Source organism: Zootoca vivipara, chromosome 4 (genome assembly GCF_965207765.1).
Source record: "Zootoca vivipara chromosome 4, rZooViv2.hap1.1, whole genome shotgun sequence".
In the NCBI taxonomy this organism is placed as follows: domain Eukaryota; kingdom Metazoa; phylum Chordata; class Lepidosauria; order Squamata; family Lacertidae; genus Zootoca; species Zootoca vivipara.
Genome location: NC_142587.1, coordinates 46,620,538 through 46,647,265, shown reverse-complemented (window position 1 = coordinate 46,647,265; position 26,728 = coordinate 46,620,538). Strand labels below are relative to the sequence as shown.

General features: G+C 38.3%; 1 protein-coding gene across 5 annotated transcripts in view; it reads left to right on the top strand.

Moving 5' to 3' along the window:
• CASK (calcium/calmodulin dependent serine protein kinase) overlaps positions 1-26,728 on the top strand; it is a 121,964-nt gene that overhangs the window by 72,435 nt on the left and 22,801 nt on the right. For all 5 annotated transcript variants that reach the window (XM_035116666.3, XM_035116665.3, XM_035116664.3 and 2 more), the window contains 7 exons: positions 8,434-8,555; positions 10,658-10,735; positions 11,933-12,013; positions 13,437-13,625; positions 15,630-15,708; positions 17,024-17,109; positions 18,862-18,930. In XM_035116666.3, coding sequence (XP_034972557.1) covers positions 8,434-8,555; positions 10,658-10,735; positions 11,933-12,013; positions 13,437-13,625; positions 15,630-15,708; positions 17,024-17,109; positions 18,862-18,930 — 704 coding nt within the window. The remainder of the gene's footprint in view (positions 1-8,433; positions 8,556-10,657; positions 10,736-11,932; positions 12,014-13,436; positions 13,626-15,629; positions 15,709-17,023; positions 17,110-18,861; positions 18,931-26,728) is intronic.

The window sequence follows — 26,728 nt, the reverse complement described above, 5'->3', positions numbered from 1 at the left end:
CTTTACCTTTAGTGCTGTATGATTCTAAATCTGAGGGGAAAGGTGAAGAAGCATGATCTCTTAAGCTGTGAGCAATGTGCACTAAACCCTAATTCTCAGCCTTGATCTTTTAACATTTATTTTGGGAATATAGTCTACTTCACAAGTGTGTTGTAAGGATTAGCAGTGGTTTGAGCATTCAAAAGCACTATACAAATGTTGGTGTTTCCTGCAATAATATTAATTCTTCAATATCATTCTTATTGTTATAAAATTATGGAAATCAGCAGAAATGCAGGTTGTTTACTGGCAGAACTTTCAGAATACAAATTTCAAATGGGATTCTTCTTTCCAAGGTAATACCAGTTGAATTTTCTGGGATGTGACAGTTCTGGTAAGGAAGAGTATAGTGTGCAGGGCAGTGCTTTTTTCTGGGGGGATGCAGGGGTACGCATACCCCTAATCATTTTGTGAATCTTTGTACAATTGTCCATGTACTGTATCTATTTTTCCCAGTCTGAACTATAAAATGGTGATTTTCTTGAGTCAAAATGAGACTACCCCTAAACATTTTTTTAGAGAAAAGAAAGCACTGTTGTAGTGTATAAAGCAGTCTTCCCAACTCCCAGCAGCCCTAGTCAGCATGTGTAGTGGTTTGGGATACTGGGAGCTAAAAATAAGCATTTTTAGATTTCCTGTATTTAATACTTTGCTTGTAATAATAAGAAATAATGTAAGAAATGTTTTGGGTTTAGTGCTTGATATACTAAATTACCAAAATTATTTTAACATTCTATAATTACAATCCTGCCTAAGCACTACAACAAAAGTTTAGGATGTCATTCTGCTTGTTCTTAGATTAACAGAATGCCATAGGAAAAATTTATCTTGGTTTTAAAAGACGTCAGTTTTATAAGATGGTAAGGAAGCAATACTATTTAAATAAACATTCACATCTTTATTTACAAAGAACATTTAAAACAATATAAGAAATGATATAGTAGACTTTTAAGAAACAGCAGTATGTAAAGAGGGAAACAAACCAGAAGTGGAAGTTGAAGGAAGCTCAGGAGGGGGAGGGAAGAAGTGATGTAACATAAATGTTATTGATATGAGATGTATGTAATGATAGAAAAAGAAAAGTGAATAAAAATTTAATAATAAAAAGGAAGCAATACTCAAGATAAATGATGTAACAAAAAGAGAAATGGTCACACCAATCCTGAGGTAGGACACACTGTGAAGTAACTTTAGATCATTTATTCTGGATATTACATTTACTTACTGGTACTTACTTACTTACTTACTTACTTACTTACTTAGTATACCACCCTTTATCTGAAGATTACCAATAACCCCCCTTCTGTTAACACTTCTAAAAGGCTACAGAATCTTAATCAGCTAAAGCCCTGGTTACAGAGAAACATTTTTGCATGGCTCCTAAAAATATGTAATGAAGGCACTCGGCGAGCCTCCTTTGAGAGAGCATTCCACAAACAGAAATACACTGCAGAAAAGGCCCATTCTCATGTTTCTATCCTCTGGATCTCTGATGGAGGAGGCAAACAAAAAAGAGCCTCAGATGATGATTGCAGGGTCTGGGTTGGTTCATATGGGGAGAGGCAGTCCTTGAGGTATTGCGGTCCTGAGCCTTTTAAGAGTTTATAGATCCAAACCAGCACTTTGCTTGCAGATAGCCAGAGTCCACTTCTGCAATGTATTCTGTCTCCCGCCCTGATAATTATAGACTTCTTCAAATTATCCCAGGGCAGGTTACAAAAATATAACAAACACATTACAATGTACAATAAAATAAAAAAATTCAGAAAACAATGAAATACCCTTCCCTTTACAAAAGTACATCTCCCTTAAAGCCCACAGAGTGTGAGCAAACTGGCTAGACAATTCAAGTAGACCAGATCCCATAACCTAACCAACATCTGAGCTTGAACAAAAAAAGAACAGAATTATTTAAACCAGTATAAGAAAAATAAAACTGTATTGAAAGGAAAGTGGGGGGGGGTTGGTTGGTCACTATTCTTTTTCACAAAAAACCCATATGATTGTCTTAACATAACTCTCATCACTCAGGAGTTTGAGTTTTATTTTTGATATGATGAATTGAGTTTGTCACTGAAGGTTTAAGTGCTTTGATTGCCACTAGATGGCAGAGAGAATGAACTTTCTAGGACCATTTCCTTACCAGGCAAATGTTAATGTTTACTTGTATACTTTACTGCATAAAATGATGCAGTATGCAATCTTTGAAGCAGCGGAGGGGAGACCCAACAGGTCTAATTAGGTCTACCAGGCTTCAGTCAGACTGGATCCAATTTCCCACTCCTGCTTTAAAGCACAATACTTTCTTAATGAGCTAAAATATGTATGTCCATATATATAACATTCTTCAGTAGTGTTGTGGCCCGAATGAAAAGAAGCAGATGAATGAAAATGTGGCATTGTGGTTGACATTATTACAACAAATCTAGATGCCAATTTTGACCTTGTATCTACTCTATAGGATCTAATAATGTCAGCCAAAACATTGCAGAGTCATCTGCCAGCAATGTCTTTCTGTATTCTATGCAGGATGAACAGGTCAAACACAAAAAGTGGACACAAATTTGACATCAGAAATTGTAATACTAGAGAATATTTTGACATACCAAGACACTTAAGACAGTCATCCTCAAACAAAGGAACTTCGGTGTTAGACTCCATCTTGAAACTGCTGGACTGCATGTTGTCAGGAAATTCAATTTGATCAGCTGTGATTGTCACTGTAACATTAATTTTCATGTAATTATTACTGCTCTTTGTGCAATTTGGTTCCCTCTGTCCTCACTCCTCTCCATCCATGCTACCCCAAAAAGTGTCTCCCAACTTGGAATTAGACTATACATCTTTTAAAGTAGATTCAGTTTCCAAAACTTTATGCCAACATTTTTCAATCTATGGCCCAGGGATCCCTGGTGAGCCTCAGCCCTGAAGCCCAGGTGCAGTATAAACTTTTGACCAGGCTGATGCTAGCAGCAGTTCCCTGCATGCACTGTATGTTGACATGTGTTTCAGCAGGAGTTTGTTAGGGAGCAAGGCTGTAGTATGCAAAATTTGAGAGAATGGAGGGAAAGGAAAGAATGAGAAGGAAAGGGAAGATGTGGGTGACAGGTAGACCGTGTATCATGTGAATGTGAGGGAAGGAAAGGGGGTAGGATGTACTAGTGGAGAGGATAAGTGTCTGGGCCCACTGCTGTGTGTTCTGGCCTCTTCTGCCCCTGTAAGAAGTTATCAACACTCCTCCACAAGGGAGATGGAGCTGGTTCTCATGGGGACCTATGTACTGTTACTACTTCTTCACAGACACTGAGAGCAGATATGAGTGCCCTGAAACAGTAAGTAGTGCTCTGATCTGCTATGAAGTTTCCCAAGTGCCGGGCATAGCCCAACATGCAGGAAAATGGATGCACACCTTCCTGTTCCCAGAGTGACCAGTTGTCAGTAGTGGCTAGAACAGTGTTTCTCAAACTTAGGTCCCAACTGTCGTTGCACCACAGCTCTCATCATCCCTGACCACTGGTCCTGCTAGCTAGGGATGATGGGAATTGTAATCCAACAGTAAATGGGGACCCAAGTTTGAGAAACACTTAACAGCTACCTCAACACATTAGTGGAGCTTCACAGTGGTGATTGTGTAGCTCATGCGGTTGCTGTTTGAACCTATCATCTTCAAAGGTGGTATTTTTAGTAGGATTCATCCTGACCAAAAGAGTGTGCTGTGAGCCTTTCTTTTAGACTTCTTGTGCTACATTTGGCACTGCACAGAGACAGAGTCATGCTGAAATCTGACATCTCATGTTGACCCAAACAAAGTCCATTCCATCTTAATGAGCATATAGTTCTTCTGGAAGTTTTCCAAAACCTGGGATTAGATAGGACAAAGCAGTGCATACTTTGGATGTTTGCTAGGCTTTGTCCTTTTAGTTGTCCAGGACCAGATCTCTGGGAGAATCTGCTACCGTCAATTTGCTGTGGGTACACAAAACTGAGTGAACTAGTCTCAATTCAACATTTCATTCACTGAGTGTCCATCTTCACCTCTATGGACTGGCAAAGCTTGCTGCTCTGAAACAGGTCCAGTTTTATTCCCATGGGCTATTGTAACATCCACTGGGTTCTTTCAGGGAGTTGCACTACTAGATATTTGGCCCCCTGCAACTTTGCAGTCCTTCTTCATCACTTCCAGCTGGATGTGAGATCCTGGACAGATGCCTTCTTTGTCTGTACTCAGCTTTTTGCTTTCTTAGCACCTGTCCCACCTCCAGTAAGCTTGCTACTCTACCAATATGTATGATGGCACAGAGACTTGTACCTGTTGTTCTTTGAGTGGTCATATGCAGGCACGCAGCCTGTCCCCTGCTGCAGGCATTCCTATTTTTCTACATGGCTCATTTATATATGTGTTGTGACCATTGGAAATTTGAACTGCGTGGGAAGGTGGGTGCATTGAGGATGGAGTGCCTGCCAAATTCTATTTTAGGTTGAGAATGTTCCCATATGAGACTCTGTGCAAAATCCATATGTGTACAGTATCTGCACAGATGACTACTCAGAGAACTGGCATTATAGGTAAACGGCCTGTTCTTTGCATCACTCTTGTTTTATTCTTCGGCCTAATGTTGAATACATCTATTCACCATAATGTTTACATAATGTATTTGTTTTCCTGTCTGAGCAGTTTTAAGATCATTTTTATAATAATTTTCCTAGCTACTCCAGCTGCAAAAAAGTCCAAAGTTTTCTCACAATTGAATCACAGGTTAATGTTTTGAAATTATGATCAAACTGCCTGATAGATTAAATTTACTAAAGATGTGTAAAGCTATGATACTATATAATTATGCACACTGATTTTGCATATATATCATGTACACTTGTACTTCCTTACTCCTGTATGGGATAACTGATAGCAAAAATATTGTACTTGTTTTAATTTCAAAAATTATACAACTGCCAGAAAGTCAGGTGTTTAGCATAGGGAAAATGTATGACAAGGTCTGCTTCCCCACTTTTTATTGCTTATTTTAATCAACATATTAAAATATAACCTATAATAAATAAAAAGTGTTTGTGTGTTCATCTTTTTGTGTGTGGCTAAGCTAGTGTGCCAGGTTGCAGCTTTCATAATTGCTTATTTTGAAATCTTTATGCTATTGTTGTTTGTCCAAATGCTGCCTTTCCTGCTAGGACTTCTAGCTGCAGAAAGTAGGTATCCCTTTGTTTTCCTCTAAAGCTTTGCATTCTGCTACTGTGTTTGGCTTGCATGTTTAAATCTGCTATTTTCTCCTTTACAATATCCCAGTTTTATATTGCCTGTGCTTAAAAGAAACATAAAAGCATGCTGTAATTGTATACACTATTTGTTAGTTAAGTATAATAAAAAATGTTTCCTCTGGATTTTTTTTTTAAAGCTGTTCTTGATATAGTATTAAGAGTAAGAACACAATTATTCTCCAAGCACGGGTGGGTGCAAAACCTGCATATGGCAGGATTCCCCAACTAATCAATGCAGCCCTGTTTCTCTTCCTCAGTTCAAAGCACAAAGTAGCGCACAAAGGCGTTAAGGCAGACATAGGCAAACTCAGCCCTCCAGATGTTTTGAGACTACAACTCCCATCATCCCTGACCACTGGTCCTGTTAGCTAGGGATGGTGGGAGTTGTAGTCCCAAAACATCTGGAGAGCCAAGTTTGCCTATGCCTGCCTTAAGGGAAGTGGGAGGTCTGTGTGCCCCACCCTCTCTCCTCATGTAATTTTAAGTTACTGAAAATCAATATATTGAGTAACTTATAATACACAGAGGAGAGGACTAGATCTGGGGGAATGTGCGAAGTTTGTTTGTTTGTTAAAACCAGTGTTTCCCAAACTTGGGTCTCCAGCTGTTTTGGACTACAGTTCCCATCATCCCTGACCACTGGTCCTGCTAGCTAGGGATGATGGGAGTTGTAGTCCAAAAACAACTGGAAACCCAAGTCTGGGAAACACTGGTTTAAAAAAAAAACATTTCTACTGTGTGTAGTCCAGTTTCCAAGATAATTTAGTTGAGGCACTTGAAATTTTCCCTAATACTAGTAGCCACATTACATTGATATTTAACTAATCACTACTTGTCTATTACAGCATGATAATGTTCATGGAATCTCCCTCTCCCTGTATATCCAAATATATGAGCATTCATATTTACAATTGAAGATTACTGGTTGTCTAAATATTTTCAGAATTTTGGTGTTTGCTTTTGTTTGGTTTATAGGTTTCTTTTCAAAAGTTTGGGGAAACATACACGAAACCACCAACAAAATATATCTGTACTTATCAATATGCAAACTTAACATCTCAAATACCAACTTAATCCTGACAACAAGTCAGGTAGATCACTGCCAGTTTTTAACTCTGTGAGTAGATTGCAGACTCTTTGGAGTTGGCCACCCCTGGTATAGGCTATTCTGGAGACTTAACAAACGATTACCACAATGTGATTTATTTATTTTTGTCGCCAGCTGTATGCATTCTGCACGTCTACAGGTTTACCATGCAACCATGGAATCTGATATCTGCTGCAGAATTTGGTATCCTGGGTATCTCAGTTTCTAACTCATGGTCCTAGAATGGGATATCAGAATTAAAATCACTACTCTTCTGGAAAGTTCTATTTGGTTGTTCTAATTTGAACATTTCACTGTTCAAGTATATGGCACTGACAACTGTGGTCTAGTATCTGACTAAAAATAGTAGCTCAGGTATTAAAAAGTATATGGCACTGACAACTGTGGTCTAGTATCTGACTAAAAATAGTAGCTCAGGTATTAAAAAGTATATGGCACTGACAACTGTGGTCTAGTATCTGACTAAAAATAGTAGCTCAGGTATTAAAAAGGGGTAATTAACTATAAGGGACCCAGGTGGTGCTGTGGGTTAAACCACTGAGCCTAGGGCTTGCTGATCAGAAGGTCGGCGGTTCGAATCCCTGTGACGGGGTGAGCTCCCGTTGCTTGGTCCCAGCTCCTGCCAACCTAGCAGTTCGAAAGCACGTCAAAATGCAAGTACTGTAGATAAATAGGAACCGCTACAGCGGGAAGGTAAACGGCGTTTCCATGTGCTGCTCTGGTTCGCCAGAAGCGGCTTTGTCATGCTGGCCACATGACCAGATGAGCGCGCAACCCCAGAGTCGGTCACGACTGGACCTAATGGTCAGGGGTCCCTTTACCTTTACCTAATTAACTATAAAATGTATATCAGTTTCCATTATTCAAGATTGCACAAAATCAGTAAGCAAGGGGTATGAGGTAGATATTTCCATGTTTATGCATATGGAAATACATTGAATTTCCCACCCTCCCGCCCACATAAAATATATACTAAAGACAAATCATTGTAGCATGTTGGAGTACTTCTGGTATGGTACTTGTGAATGAAATGGTGTTTGATAAACACAGTATTTCATGTAATATGGAAACAAGACAGCTTCGGTCAGCAAAAGGTAGTAGCTAGCATTTAAAGACCTACCGTTCTTTAGCTCTTGAGTACCATGCCTCATTTTATGCTCTGCAAAATTGACCTTTTTCCTCTTATGTTCTTGTCCACCATTATTTTCACAAACTGCTTTTCACAGACCATTTGGTGGTGGTGGGATTTAACATTTTAGATTGGGGGGTGGGGGTGGGTCGCTGCGCCAGAAGGGCCAATGTTTACTTTAATTTTTGCCTTTGCTCACCTAGTACATTCCAGACATGTCGGGCTACAGCTAGCATCAGCCCAGCTAGCACTGCACTTATCTTTGCATATTAACCAAACTTCATAATTTATAACAAATTCTGTTCAGTTTCAGAACAAGCCAATTTCAAACTGTGCTTTCTGAAGCTGATTGTTAAACTAACCATAGACTGTTACAAACCACAGTCACAGACAATGGCAAGATGAGATATGGGGAAACTGAAGCAGAACACTGCCAAATTTGTCCTTCTGACCTCAGGGGAAGAGGGGAGGGGAGCTTGGATGCCTTCCAACTTGGACACACCATGCTACACCGTGGATTACACATGATGTATGAACTCAACCAGTGAAAAATGTTGAGTGCCCTTGCATTTCTCATTTAAAACCAATACAGACCTAAGCATATTTGGATTGCAGTGGAACCAACTTTAGATGCTTTGTGCTGACAAACACATGGTTGGATTGGGGAAGCCATTTTTATATGCTATATGAAAGTTGTTTTGTGTTAATGTATTTTTTATTTATAGAACATCAATATATGAAAATTCTGTTCATTATGTTCAAATAACAGTTCCTCAGCAAAAGTTACATCTTTCTGTCTTGTTTCATTCATAGTGAAATATTCTCGTTCCACTTGAGCCCTCAGTCTTTTCTCTAAGTAGTTTCTTCTCTGTGTCCTTGGCTATAGGAGCAGTCTCACAAGTGCTGGACAGCCTTGAGGAAATCCATGCGCTTACAGATTGCAGTGAAAAAGATTTAGATTTTCTACATAGTGTTTTCCAGGATCAGCATCTTCATACGTTACTAGATGTAAGTATTTTCCTAGGCAGAAATATTTGGTTATTGAAATATTTTGAGCAAATCAATGTTTCTTAGTTGTGGGGAATATAAAAATTGCTATAGATCTTGAAACAGTTTGGAGGAGGTGAGTGCTTAAGGTACCCTGCCTCAAATTGCCTTAAAACATTTCATGTCAAAATCATGATCAGTGCCTGGTATATTTTAGCTGGTTCTATAAATGGTCATAACAGCCAGAACTTTGAATTGTGCATACACCTTAATTGGAAGCCAGTATCACTCCTTGAAAGCTGACGTTCTTTCCTACTTGCTACCATCCAGTGTCTCGGACACTGAGGATTCCCTTCTCTGTCTAGGAAGTAGGCTCTTCCAGAGAGAAAGGCTTCACCAGGGATTGAGCTCAGTGGCACCTCTCACTGAATGCAGCTAAAAACATGGCCACTGGATTCATGATCCATTATAGTTTTCAAACACATTTCATAGAAAACTCCATAAAATGTCTATAACGATAATCCAGTCTGGAAGTTGTCAAATGATGAATCACAATTATGGTTCCTGTTTTAGAATGTAAATCTGTACAACAGTTGCTTCTGAAAAGCAAACTGAAAATTGCATTGACTTCAGTAGGACTTTCCTGCAAGTTCTCTGTGGAGCATCAGTGCTTATATCTTCTTAATTTATATACGTACCTTACAGGTGGTCGTGAAAATATAGCACAAGTTTATTAGTTTTGATTCATGAAACTTGTAACCCCCACGTAAGGGATTTCCATTTTACTTTTCTTATGAAAGTGATATTCTCCCCAATTTCCCACAGCACAACTGCTGCAGGGGTGGGGGCAGCAACAAAATCCTCAATTCACTAAAAGTTCACTGCTGCCTACCTTGGTGGGCACAAATTAAATCTATCTTATGGAATCATGCAGTTTAGTCATCTATCAGGGACAACTTACATGGGTGATTCTGAATAGAGATGGCATTTGAATAGAATCACCCAACTTACATGGGTGATTCTGAATAGAGATGACAAGTTACAGTGGTACCTCGACTTACAAATTTAATCCGAACGGACCTTCGTAAGTCAAAAAATTGTATCTAAAAATTCGTAAGTCAAAAAAATCCTATCTAAACCACATCCAAAATGGCTGACGGAACTCCATTCGTAACTCGAAACATTTGTAAGTCGAGTTATTCGTAAGTCGAGGTACCACTGTAAATTTCTGCATAGTGATAGAACAGTATCAGTTTTTTTATATCTGAGTCTAGTTTGTGCTGCCACCTTTGTCTGTCCTGAGCTCTATAACTATAGTTGAAAATATATGAATAATCAACTTATGAAGTTAGTGTTACTTTTTATTTCATACACAGATTTTTAAGGTAAGGGATATTTGTACAACCTTTTCTGTGCTTGTAAAAAAATAAATCTTGAGTTTTAATGTTTATTTGGAAACAAATCTCACAGAGTTCAGTGCAACTTAACTGTTTCATAAGTGTATGTTGGCTTGCAGTCTAGCTAGCAGGACCAGTGGTCGGGAGCGATGGGAGACAGCTCTAGCCACTACCATTGAGAGCAGGTCAGAGCACTCTGGAAATAGGAAGGTGTGCACCTGTGTTTTCTGCATGTTGGGTTATCCCTAGCACTTGGGAAACTTCATAGGAGATCAGAGCACTACTTACTGTTTCAGGCCATTCATATCTGCTCTCAGTGGCAGCCAGTAGAGGAAAGGCACTTTATACAGCACAACTGTGTCCACAGTAAATTGTGTTGGGGAATGTTGGCCATCAAAAATGGTTTGTGGCCATTCCTATTCTTTAGCATAGCCATAAGATATAGCCATTTTTGGATGTTGTGTGGTTATGTTTGTTTTGGAAACAATTTAGAGATGTTTTAGCAAAAGGTAGACTATGTAGTTGTCTTTGTCCATGGAGTTTTCTTGGCAGGGATACTGGAGTGGCTTGCCAGTTCCTTCTCGAGGTGGGGAGTCTGACCAAACTGCGGGAGGCAGTGGAAGACAGGAGTGCCTGGCGTGCTCTGGTCCATGGGGTCACGAAGAGTCGGACATGACTAAACAACAACAGACTATGTAGTTATGATGTTTGTGTTTTTCCTTTTAGCTTTATGACAAAATTAACACAAAATCTTCACCGCAAATCAGGAATCCGCCAAGTGATGCTGTACAGAGAGCCAAAGAGGTAAGCATTTTAAACGCGTTTGAACTGGTTGAATACAGACTTCTATGTCCTAAATCAGTGTATTAAGAGTACTCCAAATGAATTAACTGTCAAAATGTTACCCATGGTGCTGTGGCATGCTCCATGCACAATGTTCAGTTTGCCTGAGTAACTACAGTGGTGTTAGAGTCTACAAAGATACCTAATATGATTATCCTAACAAAACTTGAAGAAGTCAGTGATATCCTGCTGATCCCAACTGTGGCAATAACACAATTGGTGTTCCCCCTACAGAATGATGTTGCTATCTAGTACCAACAAGGAGCACATGTGTACCTCTCCCCCTCTTATTTTCTCTTCTCTCTCTCATTCACACGCCCCACACAAACTAACCAACCAACATACCTCTCCCTCTTTCTTTTACTCTCATAAAGGCATAGACCACACAGATCTACCTACCTTTTCCTCTTTCTCACACATGCACACTACATACCAACCTATCTAGCTCTCCCCTCTTTCACACATACACCTAGACTACACTGATCTACCTGACCCCATTTTCTCTCACTCTTACATACACACAACGCACAACTATCTAAATACTTTCCCACTCCTTTCTATCACCTAGCCCCACCTCTTCCACCAACCTCCCTCCCCTTTTCTATCTCTCTCGTACACCTGCTCCCACTTTTCTATCGTTCTCTCTTCCTTCCTTCCTTTCCTTCTCTCTCTCTCTCTTACACACACACACACACACACACACACACACACACACACCAATGATGGATACACCATACTGAGTGATACATCCACACCCAACAGTCATCAAAATCCACTTATAATTAGGAATTATCTAATCCACTCTCCCAATTAGGAAAGTCCCTTCATGGGTAAAGCAAACACATTGCTCTTCCTGCCACTTCTGCACAAGACAGTGTGTCCTGACACTGGCGTATTAGCATCTGTCCCAGGACACTGTGGGCCTTCTTAAGGAGCTTTTTCTGCTAAAGTGTGGGATACACATATGCAGATCTGAGACTATTTATGAATCTCATGTCAAAAGAAAAGTAAGATATTTTAATTAAATAATTCACTTTTTTTAGACCTTCTATAGTAGAGTTAAAATTCATATAATAGGGCTTATGGCTGATCGGAGGGGGGGGATTAATGTGTTTAAAAGTTCAATTCATTTAATTAGCATGCTGTTTTGGTTCGCAGGTATTGGAAGAAATTTCATGTTACCCTGAAAACAGTGATGCAAAAGAACTGAAACGTATTTTAACACAACCTCATTTCATGGTAAGCAAATGTTTGTTTGTTTTAAAAATGCAAAACATTTTTAGATTGTTTTATAACAATAAAATGTTGCAGTGGCCATTCTTAACATTTGTCGTTAAAACCTCTGCATCCGGGGGGGGGGGGGGAATACCATCTGAAGCCTGTGAGCATTAAAACAAAAATCTAACTAAGCGCACAGAAGTATGCTCAATCAACCATTTGGATTAACTCTTACTAACATTTTAGTTGACAGTGATCATGCTTGCCTATGGCGTTTGTCATCTTCTAGTCATAGTGACAACAGAAAAGTCCAGAAACAATTATTTTACCTAAGGCTGCAATTTTGCATTGGGAATACCACTGAATTCAGTGGTACTTATGAGCAGAAACATGTATAGGATTGAGATGTTAGTTAACTAAGGTAAAATAATTTTAAATGCAAATCTGTTGAGAGCAATCAACTATCATAGCATACAATTTGTGATAACAAATTAGCAACATATTATTATTTAAATGTATTTATTTAACTTATTTCTGTCCTGCCTGTCTGATATCTAACTTAGCCATCTATTGGCTAAGAGGAAGCCTGTAACTCAAAGCCTTGACACTGTGATCAGCCATAGCTGGACTTTGGCATGGCCAAGTTAAGACAGGAAATATGGAGCTAATTTATTATGTTCTGGAATAAGCTAAGTAGGTCTGCAGTGAGCAATGTGACAAAATCTACCCACTCCGCCCCCCAAAAAAGGACCTTGGAAAGGAGGCCATTGGCCATTCTTTCTCTGCATGTGGATGAGTATTGCTGCTATCGCTTGGAACTCCTCTTTTAATTAAAATAATTGCAGTTTCCTCAAAAACATCAATCAATCAATCAATCTACCCACTCTTTAGTTTTTGTTTTCACTGAATTAAGGGTGCTATTAAGAGCAAACATTATCTCACCATTCCCATAGTGTACAATACTTTTGTTTCCAACAAACCACAATATTTTTTTAAAGGAAAGTTAAGAGGTGTGCATGTGTGTCAATGAAGTATGCACACATCACACAATAATGTAAATACAGTGGTACCTTGGTTTATGAACAGCTTAGTTTATGAACAACTTGGGTTAAGAATGCTGCAAACCCGGAAGTAGGTGTTGTGGTTTGTGAACTTTGCCTTGGAAGCAGAACATGTTCCGTTTCCTGTTGAGTGTAAATTGAGTCCCCTGCTGCTATGGGAAAGCACGCCTTGGTTTAAGAACGCTTTGGTTTAAGAACGGACTTCCGGAACGGATTAAGTTCGTAAAGCAAGGTACCACTGTAACTTGGGTTTTGAAATATGACAAAAAGGTACAGTATGATTCAGAGGCACCATCATTATGTATGTAGAATATGTTCAATCCTCATACATGTAGAGTAAGCACAAGAAATTGTGGAACACCATAACTGTTATTTTCTTACAGGCCTTGCTTCAAACTCATGATGTTGTGGCACATGAAGTTTACAGTGATGAAGCATTACGAGTTACACCACCTCCCACCTCTCCATATTTAAATGGAGATTCTCCAGAGAGCGCCAATGGAGACATGGACATGGAGAATGTAACAAGAGTGCGATTGGTTCAGTTCCAGAAAAACACAGATGAGCCAATGGTAAACAGACAGCTGCTCTCATATAAAGATATCTGATTTGCATCCATTCATTACCAGATGGTAGATTGTGACTAATGAATGGATCATATAAAACTTAGTTATAAACCATTTTTAATTTCTGTCTTTAGAATGGCATTTGATAGCTAATCATTAAAAATGTTTTATTGGGGATTCTTAATAAGTTGTAGCATTACATATTGGATTTTCCTAACTTTAGAAACAGACTTCGATTTGTAGTTAACTGTGTAGCTGCTGCAGCTGCTTAGCCCAACTATATCATACTGTATTCTCATTCCAATTCAGTTTTCCAAGTGTTGTTGCTTATGTAGCCAAAAAGGCAACAGCCATACAATAGAGTTTCATGAGAAGAATCCCCCAAAGTAGACCAGTGAGGACTCCGTGCCCATGGAATGCTAGCTGTTTGTGGGGGACGGGACTGAAAACTGGATGGGAGTGGGGATCAGATGGAATGGCTATAAAATAAAGCAGAAACACATATGTATGAAGGTACCTGACCATTCATGCTCTTGCTAGCTTAGGTGCCTGCTTGTTCACTCATTCTTTGCAGTCTCCTACCTAAAAAGGAAAACTTTTGAAGGTTCCCTTGCAACAGACACACACCATTCTGTTGTGCATCTTAATAGCTAACACAGATGGCTGCGCACCAGTCCATGTATCACTGAAACAATATCCACACGCAAGAGGAAGAATCCAAGTTGGTAGAACTCTTAAGAACGTCTGCAGAAATACAGAAAAAGAAAGACTAGACGGAGAAGCCCATGTGGGCAGGAATAACTGCAGAAGGAACTGATGAACACTGAGCATGCTCATCTGTCATGGAATTCTGGCTAATATAGGCAAGGGGAAATGGAACTGAATTGCTGGCAATCTATGCAACATTGTTATGCTGAAAAGAAAGTAAAATCCTTAAATTGCAATGGAAGAAATGATAATTCTATCATGTTGCTATTCCAACAACAACTTGGCTTTTTGCAGAAGAATAAAGTCATAGATACTCTCAGAAAGGTTACCTCAGTTTATATATCTGATTTCTAGCTTAAGAAAGTATCCTCCAAGTGAACTTCAAATATCTGATAGAGGATATTCGCTCAAGAGAAGAATTACGACCTTTCTTGGTTTACCTGCAGTAGTTTTCCTGTGATAAGCCTTGATTTAGAATGTTAGCTGACAAACAGCAACAGATATAACAGAATATTTTCTTGGAAAGTTTGCATGATAAACCTTCTAAAGAACAACTATTTGCTAATGTTGTATATGGAAACCTTTGGCTTCCATGAATCCATTAATAGAATTGGCCATTTTTTCAGCTGGTTCAGATATTTAAAAACTAACACATAACAGCCCAAGTGACCCAGAGGATTCTGTCTGGAAACAATGTTTGAGCTGGCATATCCCTGGTTTCCCAGCACATCAGCTCTGTGACTTCCCGGTAATTTCTGTGAGTGCAGTATCTGAAAGGAAAATACTACAATGTTTATGCAATTTGCACAAACAAAGTAGAAAGTGGTAGGTTTATTATTATGTTATGAGTTGCTTACTATAAAAAGTCACTAAGTAAGTTGTAAAAGGTTCAGTGCAAAGAAGGCATAACATAAAACCAAAAACAGTACATTTCAATAAAACTCTTTCAGTGACCCTATTCATTCATTCATTCTCCCTCTCCTTGAAGCAGCCCAGGGCTGCAAACACATCCAAACTTTGGTTCCGTTTTGTTTTTTAGCATTCTAAAACAAAAACAGTTACAGTTAAAAAAACACCTTCTAAATACAATTTCAGTTTAAAATATTCTAAAAACAATTATAATTAAAAACAGAATTTTATTCAGTGATCTAAGGGTTGCCATAAACAGTCTTTGCAACTTCAAACATGCTGGGTCAGACATTATTTCTACTACACACCTGTGAAGAATACTCATGTATGAACAAATTTAGTTTCTGAAATACTTGTTCGCTCTTTTCTGAATTGATTGTTTCTTTTTACTAGGGAATCACTTTAAAAATGAATGAGCTGAACCACTGCATTGTAGCAAGAATAATGCATGGAGGAATGATTCACAGACAAGGTAATGTTGGCACGAGAGCAAATTAACACAACTTTTGCAAAGTACCTGGTGCTAGGAATTGTTCAGTGGCTATAGTCCCATACCTCTCTGCTTCAGCAAGTCCTGTTGCTATACCTGAAGCATAGAAATGCTTCAAGAAACAACATATAATGCAAAGTTTGATTTCATACTATAGTTTGTGAACCAGAGCCATGAGTAAGGCTTCATTATGAGCTAACTGGACTGCAGCCAAGGACCCACCTCCAATAGCTTGTGCATGGTGGGCTTCCTACAACATTTTATGGGTAGGGCCTTCTTGGTAGTGGTGCCTGCCCTGTGGAACACCCTCCCATCAGATGTCAAGGAAATAAGCAACTATCTTATTTTTTTAAGACATCTGAAGTTTTAGGGAAGTTTTAATGTTTAATGTTGTATTGTGTTTTTAATATTCAGTTGGAAGCCGCCCAGAGTGGCTGGGGAAACCCAGCCAGATGGGTGGGGTATTAATAATATTATTATTATTATTATTATTATTATTATTATTATTATTATTATTATGTTTCTGCTGTGTGTTATGTTCTCTCTCTTCTGCCATCCTTGCATTTACTGCTTAGTATAGATCTGATTTTAAATTGTATTGAGTTTTAATGATCGTATCGTTTTATGATTGTTAGAAGCCACTTTAAGGTCTTTGAGCAAAAAGCAATCTATACATTTAATAAAGAAATAAATTTAAAGGGACCCCTGAACATTAGGTGCAGTCGCGGACAACTCTGGGGTTGCGGCGCTCATCTCGCTTTACTGGCCGAGGGAGCTGGCGTACAGCTTCCAGATCTTGTGGCCAGCATGACTAAGCCGCTTCTGGAAAACCAGAGCAGCGCACGGAAACGCCGTTTACCTTCCCGCTGTAGCGGTTCCTATTTATCTACTTGCATTTTGACGTGCTTTCGAACTGCTAGGTTGGCAGGAGCAGGGACTGAGCAACGGGAGTTCACCTCGTCGCGGGGATTCATGAAAGTAGAATATTTTTTATGTTAATACCGTATATTTCGGTGTATAAGACGACTGGGTGTATACGACGACCCCCAACTTTTCCAGTTAAAATATAGAGTTTGGGATATACTCGCTGTATAAGAAATACGACCCGGCGTATAAGACGACCCCCGACTTTTGAGAATATTTTACTGGGTTAAAAAGTAGTCTGATACGCAGGAATATACAGTGTTGATGTAGTTTAATATTATTCCATGTATGACTCCTTTTACTGCCAATCCTTTTCTCTTTGGGATTTGATGCTTCTGTTACACAATGCCATATTGCTTTCCTGCTTCTATAGGTACGCTTCATGTGGGTGATGAAATTCGGGAAATAAATGGAATCAGTGTAGCAAATCAAACAGTGGAACAGCTGCAAAAAATGCTTGTAAGTATGCAAATGATTATGCATCTGATTTATCTAACTTCAATGGAGGAATAAAAAGTCAAATTTGCTTCTTAAAATAATGGAGTCCAGCGCTGTGAGCTTTGCTTCCCCATCACCTATCACTATTAATTGACAGTGTTTGGGGGCTGTTTTTTCGAGAGATAATTCTTTGCAAGCTTAACCTCAGGCCTCAAAGCATTTGTGGTCTTTCCCCCTCTCTTCTTCTGATTTGCTTACCAACTAAAGTGGGACAAGATATTTACTGTCCCTGAGGGCTTATCTACAGTTATCTTTTCCCCTGCTCTTTCCAGGCGCAGGTCCACATTTTAATGCTCCGTATCCAAACATGGGAGGGGGTGTGTGTCCCAAGCTTCCTGCACAAAATCCTGCTCTTTAAAGCTGAATTGAAGCAAACATTAATTGAGGTTTCCCATGGATTGCTGTTTGCTCCAGTTGAGCTTTAAAGAATGAATTTTCATGGGGAAAGCTCCAAAGCAAAAAAAGGGGGGTGCTCGGACACAGAGCTTTATATCGCAGCTGTGCCTTGAAATAGCAAAGGAAAGGTAAGCGTGAATAAGCCCTAAGTGTTTCAGTTGGGATGGCTTGTACCACACACACACACACACACACACACACACACACACACAAACACACACACAGCACTTGATTTAGGGATACTCATAATGACAAAATTAGAACATTTGTTTTTTTAAAAAAAAAATCATCGTTTTTCCTCTTCCATTGAAAAGTAATGCTCCCGAAAATTAGACTGACCATTCTGATCCTGTCCTTTTACGTTTGTACAAATAACTTGTGTGTGTGTTAGGGTAAGGAGCAGAAGTTGAAAATGTTCAGTGACACCAATCTTTTTTTCATGAAACAGTAATGAAAAATATTGTGTCTTCAGTGATCACTGTTATAGAAGTTGATCAGACACTTGTTCAGTCTTTTGTTGTGTAAGTTTACACATTCTATTCAGGGCTGGAGATGCATTTTATATAAAACACTTAACTCAATCTACATAGTAATACTAAGCACAGGAAGGAAGTTATTTTTCAAAGCATTCTATTAAGCAGCTTTCATCTGTAAGATTTGATTATCCTTGTTGTTATCTTCTGCTTGTATGCCCGCATTTGTTGTTCATAAAATAATCCCATTCTTTGAATTTAGCCTCGTTGTTGTTTTTAAAGAAATAATGGATTATGACAAGCCTTTGCATGCTATGTAAATAAATAATAATTATAAAATCTGCAACAAGCTGCAGGTTTCACCTTATAATAATGGTTAATTTAGGTTAGAGTTTTTAATGTCAGTATTCAATGCCACTCTCTATTTTTCAATCTTCAATATAACAAATTTTATGCTATATCAAAATTATTTTCTTTGATTTTAACATGTGAATTGAAAAATAGTTGCATGTCTTTGTTTGCTAAAGTAAGCCAGGAAATGACAAAGAGAAATGGTTGAAATCACCAAGAGAGAAGCAGCTTGCAGGTTCAAAATGTTTGTGATTTCTTGCTGATTCCTGAAGACCTCTAATGAGTACAAGTGAACATTACAGGTGCATCTGGTTTGAAATACAGCCACATGATTGCCATATTTTCTATTTTATTTCTGAATGTGAATTTCTGAAAGAACTGCTGAAGCCCTAAGGTGTTTTATTTTCTTGAAATATTAGATGGTTTTGAGTGTTCTGTTGTGCTTTTTGTAAAATAAATACTTAAATAAATAAATTTATTTCACTTTCTCCAGAGGGAAATGCGAGGTAGTATCACCTTCAAGATTGTGCCAAGTTATCGCACCCAGTCTTCTTCATGTGAGGTAATGAATTTAATGAATTACTCTTTCTTCTCAATCCTGTAACCTAACTGCCTGCTGATGGCTGAATGTTATTGCTTTCTGGGAAATTGTTTCTGCCTGTGCTGTTAGATCACGCACACCAATTTTACAACAAAGATAACGGAACAGAGGAGTAGCGCTACCTACCTACTGTGTCGTCCTTCTCTCATATTCATTACATCAGCTCATTAAATGCTCCCTAACAGCCTATAATATGAAAAAGGACTTGTACTATTTCCTGCTTTATTTGAGGCATAATTGGGACGTTCGGTGGTAAAAAGCAGGCTTAAGTAAGTTTTTAGTGCAGTGAATAAGATGGTATGTTCAGGAGGACTGTAAAGGCAAAACAAATTCAGAATGCGTGGTCTGTTTCTCAAGGAGTTAAAATGTTTAAACTGATATGGCAAATCACTGACAGAGAGAGAAGGATGATACTAAAAGGAAACACACGCTGTAGCGGCAAGATTTTTTTTAATGTGAGAATTAAAGACAAGCTTCTAAATAGAAAAGGGGAAACATTTTATATTTAGATGTTCTAGTAGAAACAAACTGATTGAGCCAACAGCCCAGTTTATTGCATCTAGTGAAAATAATAAACATCAGAGAGGATAAATAAATTAGCAAAAAAAAAAATCAGTAAATTGTAAGTCCTTAGCAGGATCATGATTATCAATTAATGGGGGAAATACCTGTTTGTTTATTATAAAAAGGATAACCATGTGACCAAAAGGCAAGATACTCAATGAAGAGATAAAAGTGATATAGATAAATAGGAAAAGAATGTTGAAAATGAATTAGTCATTAGGATATCATTTATGATATCCTTTAATCTACCAATTTAGCCAGAGGAAAGCAAAAGCACCAGATGGCTGAAGAATCACTGATATCGGGGGGGAAATGGCGAAATAATTATTTTTATTTAATACATTAGGACAAATTTCTGTCTCTAGTACCTAGTGAGAAGTACAATCATGAAACTTCTCACTTATGATAGAAATTAAATAGATGTTTGGCGTTGTCAGGAGTAAGCAATGCTGTACCATTTTTTTTTCATGGGATAACTTATTTCATTAGACAAGTAAATGTTCTAACATACATAGGGTAGATTTACAAAGTTTGTTCCTGTTGAAAATGCTGGCTTTTGGGGTTAGAGTTATCTACCTGGCAGGTGAAATGCCTTGTAAGAGTGAGAAAAATCAAGAGAAGAAAGGAGAAGATTTCAGTTATGAGAAAAGCCAGCCCTTTTCAAAATCACAGATAATTATTTCATGATTTTAATACAGTACTTTATATCCCGAGCCCAAAGTTCCATATAGTCACTGTTAGTTGTAAGAAGTAGAAATTCACAGTGGCTTAGCTTGGATTCTTTTTGCAATTCATAATTGTAATGAGGCATGAATAGAATGAAATTTGGGGGGTCATCTAGCCAAAGAAAATGATGTATGTTCAAAAATATTTAAAGAAAATTGTAAGAATATAACACAGTTTGCAATACTTCCAGAAAGTGGGAAGTGGTTAATGGATTTTAAACTGTACATTTTAAAAAGGATTTAAAAGTTTAGGAATATCCTGATATCAGGCAAACTAACAAGGAGATAAATTAGTGGCACATTGTGAGCCAAACAGCTTTCAGAAAATACTTAAATATAATTCTGTTTAAATTATTGTTGGGTTACCTCTTTGATTTTTATTCTAGTTTCATAATCTTTAATTCTGCAATGACTAAGTGTAAAACTATTTAAAACACTTTTTTCCAGGAAGTACATGTAACTTTTTAAACCAAAGAGCCTTCTACTCTCTTGTCTCCCATGCAAAATGTTTCTAATTGCTTGTTTGGGGTTTTGTACCTGTATAAAATATGCTTTGATAGATTTGTTTTGATTAAATTCATTTTAAGGAAGGATGTTTTTCCTACTTAGCAAACAAACTGGGAGAAATACTATGTAAGTGATGTCATACTTTAAAATACTGCATGCTCAATGTATCAGTTGATGTGGATTTTGGTAGCATATTATAGATTGCCGATATACAGATACACAAAAATATTATCTTCCATTCTAAAATGGCAATTATTTAATTTTGAAGTAAATTGTATTTATATCAGTAGTTGCCAGAAGCGCATATAAGCCATTATGCAACATCCATGTAGATTACTTGTTTGTGTCAATAGCACAACATTCCACACTCATATAAAAGGTAAGGAGAGGCCCACCTTGTATTGGAGGCTAGCCATGCTACTGTTTGTCCATTTTAAAACATTGACAAGTTGTACACTCCTATGCAGGAGTCATGCAGTTTATTTAGTGCACAGTCTCCAAACCTTTTGTTTTAGAAGGATAAGTAATACTTACAAAATGGCCTGGAGATTAAAAAAACAACAACCCTGTGTTGGCATCACAAGTCACATTACAAACCGTACTGAATAGGTGCCTATGACACTTTCATACCACAGTCCTCACAACAATCAAAGAAGCAGTGAATATGCTAGCGGGGAACCCACATTTTCCCAGACATAAATCCTACTCAGTGATACAAAGCACGACAATGTTGAGGGGGTGTTGCCCTTCAAAACACCTATACCAAGATTGCTTTAATCCAGGAGGCGGTGAAATAGCTTCAACCTCTAATACTAACCCTCAGCATAAGATGATTTTTAAAGGATAGTTTGTGTACAGTAGAATCTTATTTATCTAAATGCATTCTCCAAACGATTAAGCACATATCTGTAGTCAAGCACTGAAAACAAGTTATTATTTTTCTAGAACTCTCAGGATGTACTTTAGACTTTGATAATCACTTTGAATTTTAAGGGGGGGGTTAGATGCTGCCTTGGTCAAAGCTCTCCTCCTCTTAGAAAATAAAATAAAAAGAGAACATAGCTTTACATTAAAATAATACAATTGGAACTTTTTGATCCACAGAAGTAAAACTTGATCTGTTATTGTGTTTCTTCTCATTTTACTTTTTACTTGCTGTTCTTTTTAGTAGTCTATCCTCAATTTTTATTTAAAAAAAACCTCAACTTCTAGCATCTAGAAAAAGCTCAGTTTTCAAAATTTGAAAACACAAGTTCTTGAAATGTATGTTTGAGCTCTTTGGAGAAGCTTTGCATTTTTTAAAAAAAGCACCAGGAAATTTTTGAAACCCTGAAATATAGGCTTTGGGTAGGAACCAAAGGTAACATCAGTTGGTGGAAAGCTTCTTCCATGCATGGAAGGGCTGTTTCTGACTTATCAGAAAAGCATTGTGTGAGAAAATAATCCCCAGATCCAGATGAGTTTCTCCATTTGTACAAGTTTTTTTGTAGGACTTTCCACAAGCTTATTATGATCTACTAGAATTTTTATGCTGCAGCTGGTATTTTAGTTATGTCCAGTTTCTTATACTGTAATGCAGTCTCTGACACATTGTGCCTCTAGCTCTTGAGCAAAACTCAACATGGAACAGAACTAACACATATCCTCCTCCTAGTTGCTGTAAGATAGGCTAATAGTTAGAATTCAAATGTGATGTTGAAATTTCATCCCCAAAAATGTGTTGCTTTGAGTATATTTTTTAGAATGGTTCGGACCTAATGGCAAACCATGGGTTGGCATTATGTGAACATAGTGATTCACTACTTCCTTCTGGTTTGAGGTCAACCTTAATTTGCCATTGCATCTGAATTAACAAACTATGGTCTCAGCATGCCCTACAAACCAGTATTATATAACATCCCTTAACTTTGAGACTCCTCGTCCATTAAGTGCACATTTAAGGAATGCATAGACTGTTTGACTAAAACATAATACATCAGAGTATATTGCCCAGAGCTGGTGACCAACATGACACCCCCCTTAATGCTGAAAGGTAGAACACACCTTTTAGTTTGTGAGGCATTGCTTGAGAGGCTTGTTCCTAAAAGGTCCATGTGTTCCCCTTTCTGCAAGTAGCAAAAGTTATTATCTGAAAATGAGGCAATATATACAGAGGAAGGAAATTTAGCTGGAGAATAGCAATGTGAGTTTCACCTTCATATGAAAACCTGGCATGAAGTGAAAATTCAATGGATAAATGGAAATTTGATTTCATTATTTATAGCTGAACATTGGGAATTGTGTAGAAGTCAAATCCATGTTTCCTCCATTGGGTTCTGCAAGTTGGTTTGTAATTTTAGGTGTTCAGAATATAGTAGTAGCTATGTTAGGAACACCTTGCTTTTTAAACTGTGTTCAAATTTTGAGTTGGCCTTTGGTAAGAAAACAGATACAAAGGCATAAAGCATAACAAATCAAAGGAACATTATAAACAAATTGTATGGTTGGCTACAGGAGAATATACAGCCTTTAGTAAAATAGCAAAATCTGTTACTGAACTAGTGTTGTTTTTTAAAAAAGAAGGTAAAACCAAAGGAGTCATGAAGACTTCATTACTGGCTGTTTGCACTTAACATTTATTGTAAAACATTAATGTGTAAACACATTAAAGGTAAAGGTAAAGGGACCCCTGACCATTAGGTCCAGTCATGACCAACTCTGGGGTTGCGCGCTCATCTCGCATTATTGGCCGAGGGAGCCGACGTATAGCTTCCAGGTCATGTGGCCAGCATGACAAAGCCACTTCTGGCGAACCAGAGCAGCACACGGAAACACTGTTTACCTTCTCGCTGTGTGTGTGTGTGTGTGTTTAGTCGTTTAGTCGTGTCCGACTCTTCGTGACCCCATGGACCATAGCACACCAGGCACTCCTGTCTTGCACTGCCTCCCGCAGTTTGGTCAAACTCATGTTCGTAGCTTCGAGAACACTGTCCAACCATCTTGTCCTCTGTCGTCCCCTTCTCCTAGTGCCTTCAATCTTTCCCAACATCAGGGTCTTTTCCAAGGATTCTTCTCTTCTCATGAGGTGGCCAAAGTATTGGAGCCTCAGCTTCACGATCTGTCCTTCCTGTAGCGGTTCCTATTTATCTACTTGCATTGTGTAAACACATTATTGAGGTATAAATGCATTCCTGATTGCTACTGCAAATCTGTTGCCCCCTAATCTGAGGGTAGTTCATTTCTATGAAAGGAAATCTCCCACACACTTTTGTTTGCTAGAGGGCTAAGAACTATTATGGAGGACACTTCACATTTTGCACAACTCTGCTCCTAATTGCTCAAGCATCTCCTCCACTGCAGAGTCCAAAATGGGAGTAAACATGTTTTAAATTCCCCAGGCAGAAAAACTGTTTTAGGGGTGAGCACACCCAAAAGTGCAAGTAAATAAATAGGTACCACTCCGACAGGAAGCTAAGCGGTGTTTCTGTGCGCTGCTCTGGTTTCACCAGCAGTAGCTTAGTCATGCTGGCCACGTGACCCGGAAAAACTGTCTGTGGACAAACATCTGCTGCCTCGGCCAGAGTAGTTCGTGACTGGACTTAACTGTCAAGGGTCCTTTACCTTTAGGGAGGGAAGAGCTAGTAGTTCAAGGGCAGGCGCTTGAAATTGTCTCCCTTCTCTCCCTCTCTTTCTCCTTGGTGATAAATGGTATTGTATTGTGATGGGAGAAAGGATAATCCAGCTGGGGTAACAGTAGGCACCCGATATTGCGATATATAGCAGCACATCATTCAAAATTAGTGTTGGCATTCCAGCCCCAAACTTGAGCTCTTCAGCACAGTATAGCACAGAAGGTTAAGGTTTCAGGGACATGGAAATAAATAACAGTACACTCTTTTTTTTCCATGTCAACTTCCACAGCAAGTCCAAAATAGTGCCGCAGGGCTCCTGTTTCAGGCTGCCTGGAATTCTGAGCTGGAGGATTAGTTTTAGAACCTGAAGGAACAAAGCAGTATTTTGTTGAAGATCCTCGCTTGTCTGATAATGCAAGCTGAGAGTGAGATATGAAAAAAGTATCGTCAATGAGGGAAATTATATGTGCAAATCCCGCTATCGGCCCACTCCCTATGCAAAATTCACCTATCCACAAGTAAAGAATTGTGCCCAAAACTCACTATAAACACCACAGATTCACATATCCAAACATCCAGAGTTTGCCCACTTCCTTATTTCCTTGCTTGCTTCTGCTTTGCTGGTTGGTAGCAGCTATGTTTAGGCAGAAACCATGAAGGGATTGAGGGTGCAAGATCAGATGAATCAGTGAGTAGGAGGGATCAGAGAAATCAGTTTTCCCTTTGTCTCTCTTTTGCTGATTGGCTGCAGACATTTCAGGAAGAAAAAATTGAAAAGGGTGGGGGAGAAATTGGGAAAATCCCAAATTAGAAGTATTTCTATCAGAAATAATGGAAATCATGAACTCATTATGTGAACACTCGCCTGACGAATGATTTTCACAGAAAGTATTGTGCTTGGTAAGCAGGACCTGCAAGTATATGTATTTTAAAAAGGCTATTAAAATCAAAGTAGCACTGTTGAAATTAATGACCCAAAGTAATCATGTTCATTAACTTCAGTGGGTCTACTCTGAGCAGGACTAGCATTGGATACAACTTTATTTTGAAAATCATAGAGTCCGAACGTTTTTCCTAAAAGGATGATCTTACAATATTTCCTAGAAGGCAAATGATTGATTAGGCAGACTTCCCTAGGCAAAGAATACTAAATATGGGACCTACAACAATAAAGACTGCTGCATCTCCTCATTGATAGCACTTCTTGACTGAAGCTACTCCTTCTCATATCAATAGATGGGTGAGCTCTTTTGAGGAAAATATGCAGCTGCCCCTGTTGTGTGTATTAGTATGCATTAGTATTCTCAGATAGATACCAATGCAGGCACAACTTTGTAAGTTGAAATGTATGAGGACGCCATTCATGTCATCTGTTGTTTTGTAACACAAGAAGCTATTGACCCGTTGCAATCTAATATGGTGTTAGACATATTTTACTTATTGTTGGGGAAATTATTAAATCCAACTGAATATTCTCATCCTAAAATATAGAGTCCTGTATTTTTGCCTCAGTCCTTTTTTTCTATAACGTAAGTGATTTGTTTACTGCAGAAATATTCAAAAGAAGATGAGCTTTCTTTTATGACAACTTTGTCATGTATTATATGCCACATCAGAAGTGTAAAGATACGTCTTCTAAAGAGTGGTTGGGGAAACTCAGCCCGATTGGTGGCATATTATTATTATTATTATTATTATTATTATTATTATTATTATTATTAACAATATCATACTATTCCATTTGTTTTTAAGCAAGCTATGTTTCTTCATGTTGCCCTCCAGATGAACTACAGACTATGAAAAGCCCAACAGAATTTACAGATTATTATAGGAGGAAAGCCTCCCCATATACACCAGAAAGATAATAGCAAGTTTTCTATTCAATTATGTCCCAAGATTTCAAAATACTATGAAAGATGCCATTCCAAGTTACACACACACACACATGTATGTATGTACATATATATGTATATTTAGTATTTCCCACTTACATTTCAAGTTATAAAAACTAGACATTAATTTAGATTGTGAATTTAAAAAGTATGAAAACACTCGAGACTCCTGGTTTCCACATCATGCTAAGCCAATCCCTGGTTTAGCATGAACTTCAGAAGAGGAGAGGGTAATAATTTTGCTCCTGCCCTGTCGTTTTGCTGAGATAAGCCGTAGCTTGATTCAGTGTGTCATCTGAATCTGGATGCATGGTTTCACTCTCCCAGACAAACCTCAAACTGTAAACCATAGGAAAAAAACCTTGGATAAAACTGAACATTAGTCTAGAGAGAGCTAAACTGCAACTAGGTTTAAACAACACACAGAGCCAAACTATGGCTTAGTACAATATAGCATCAG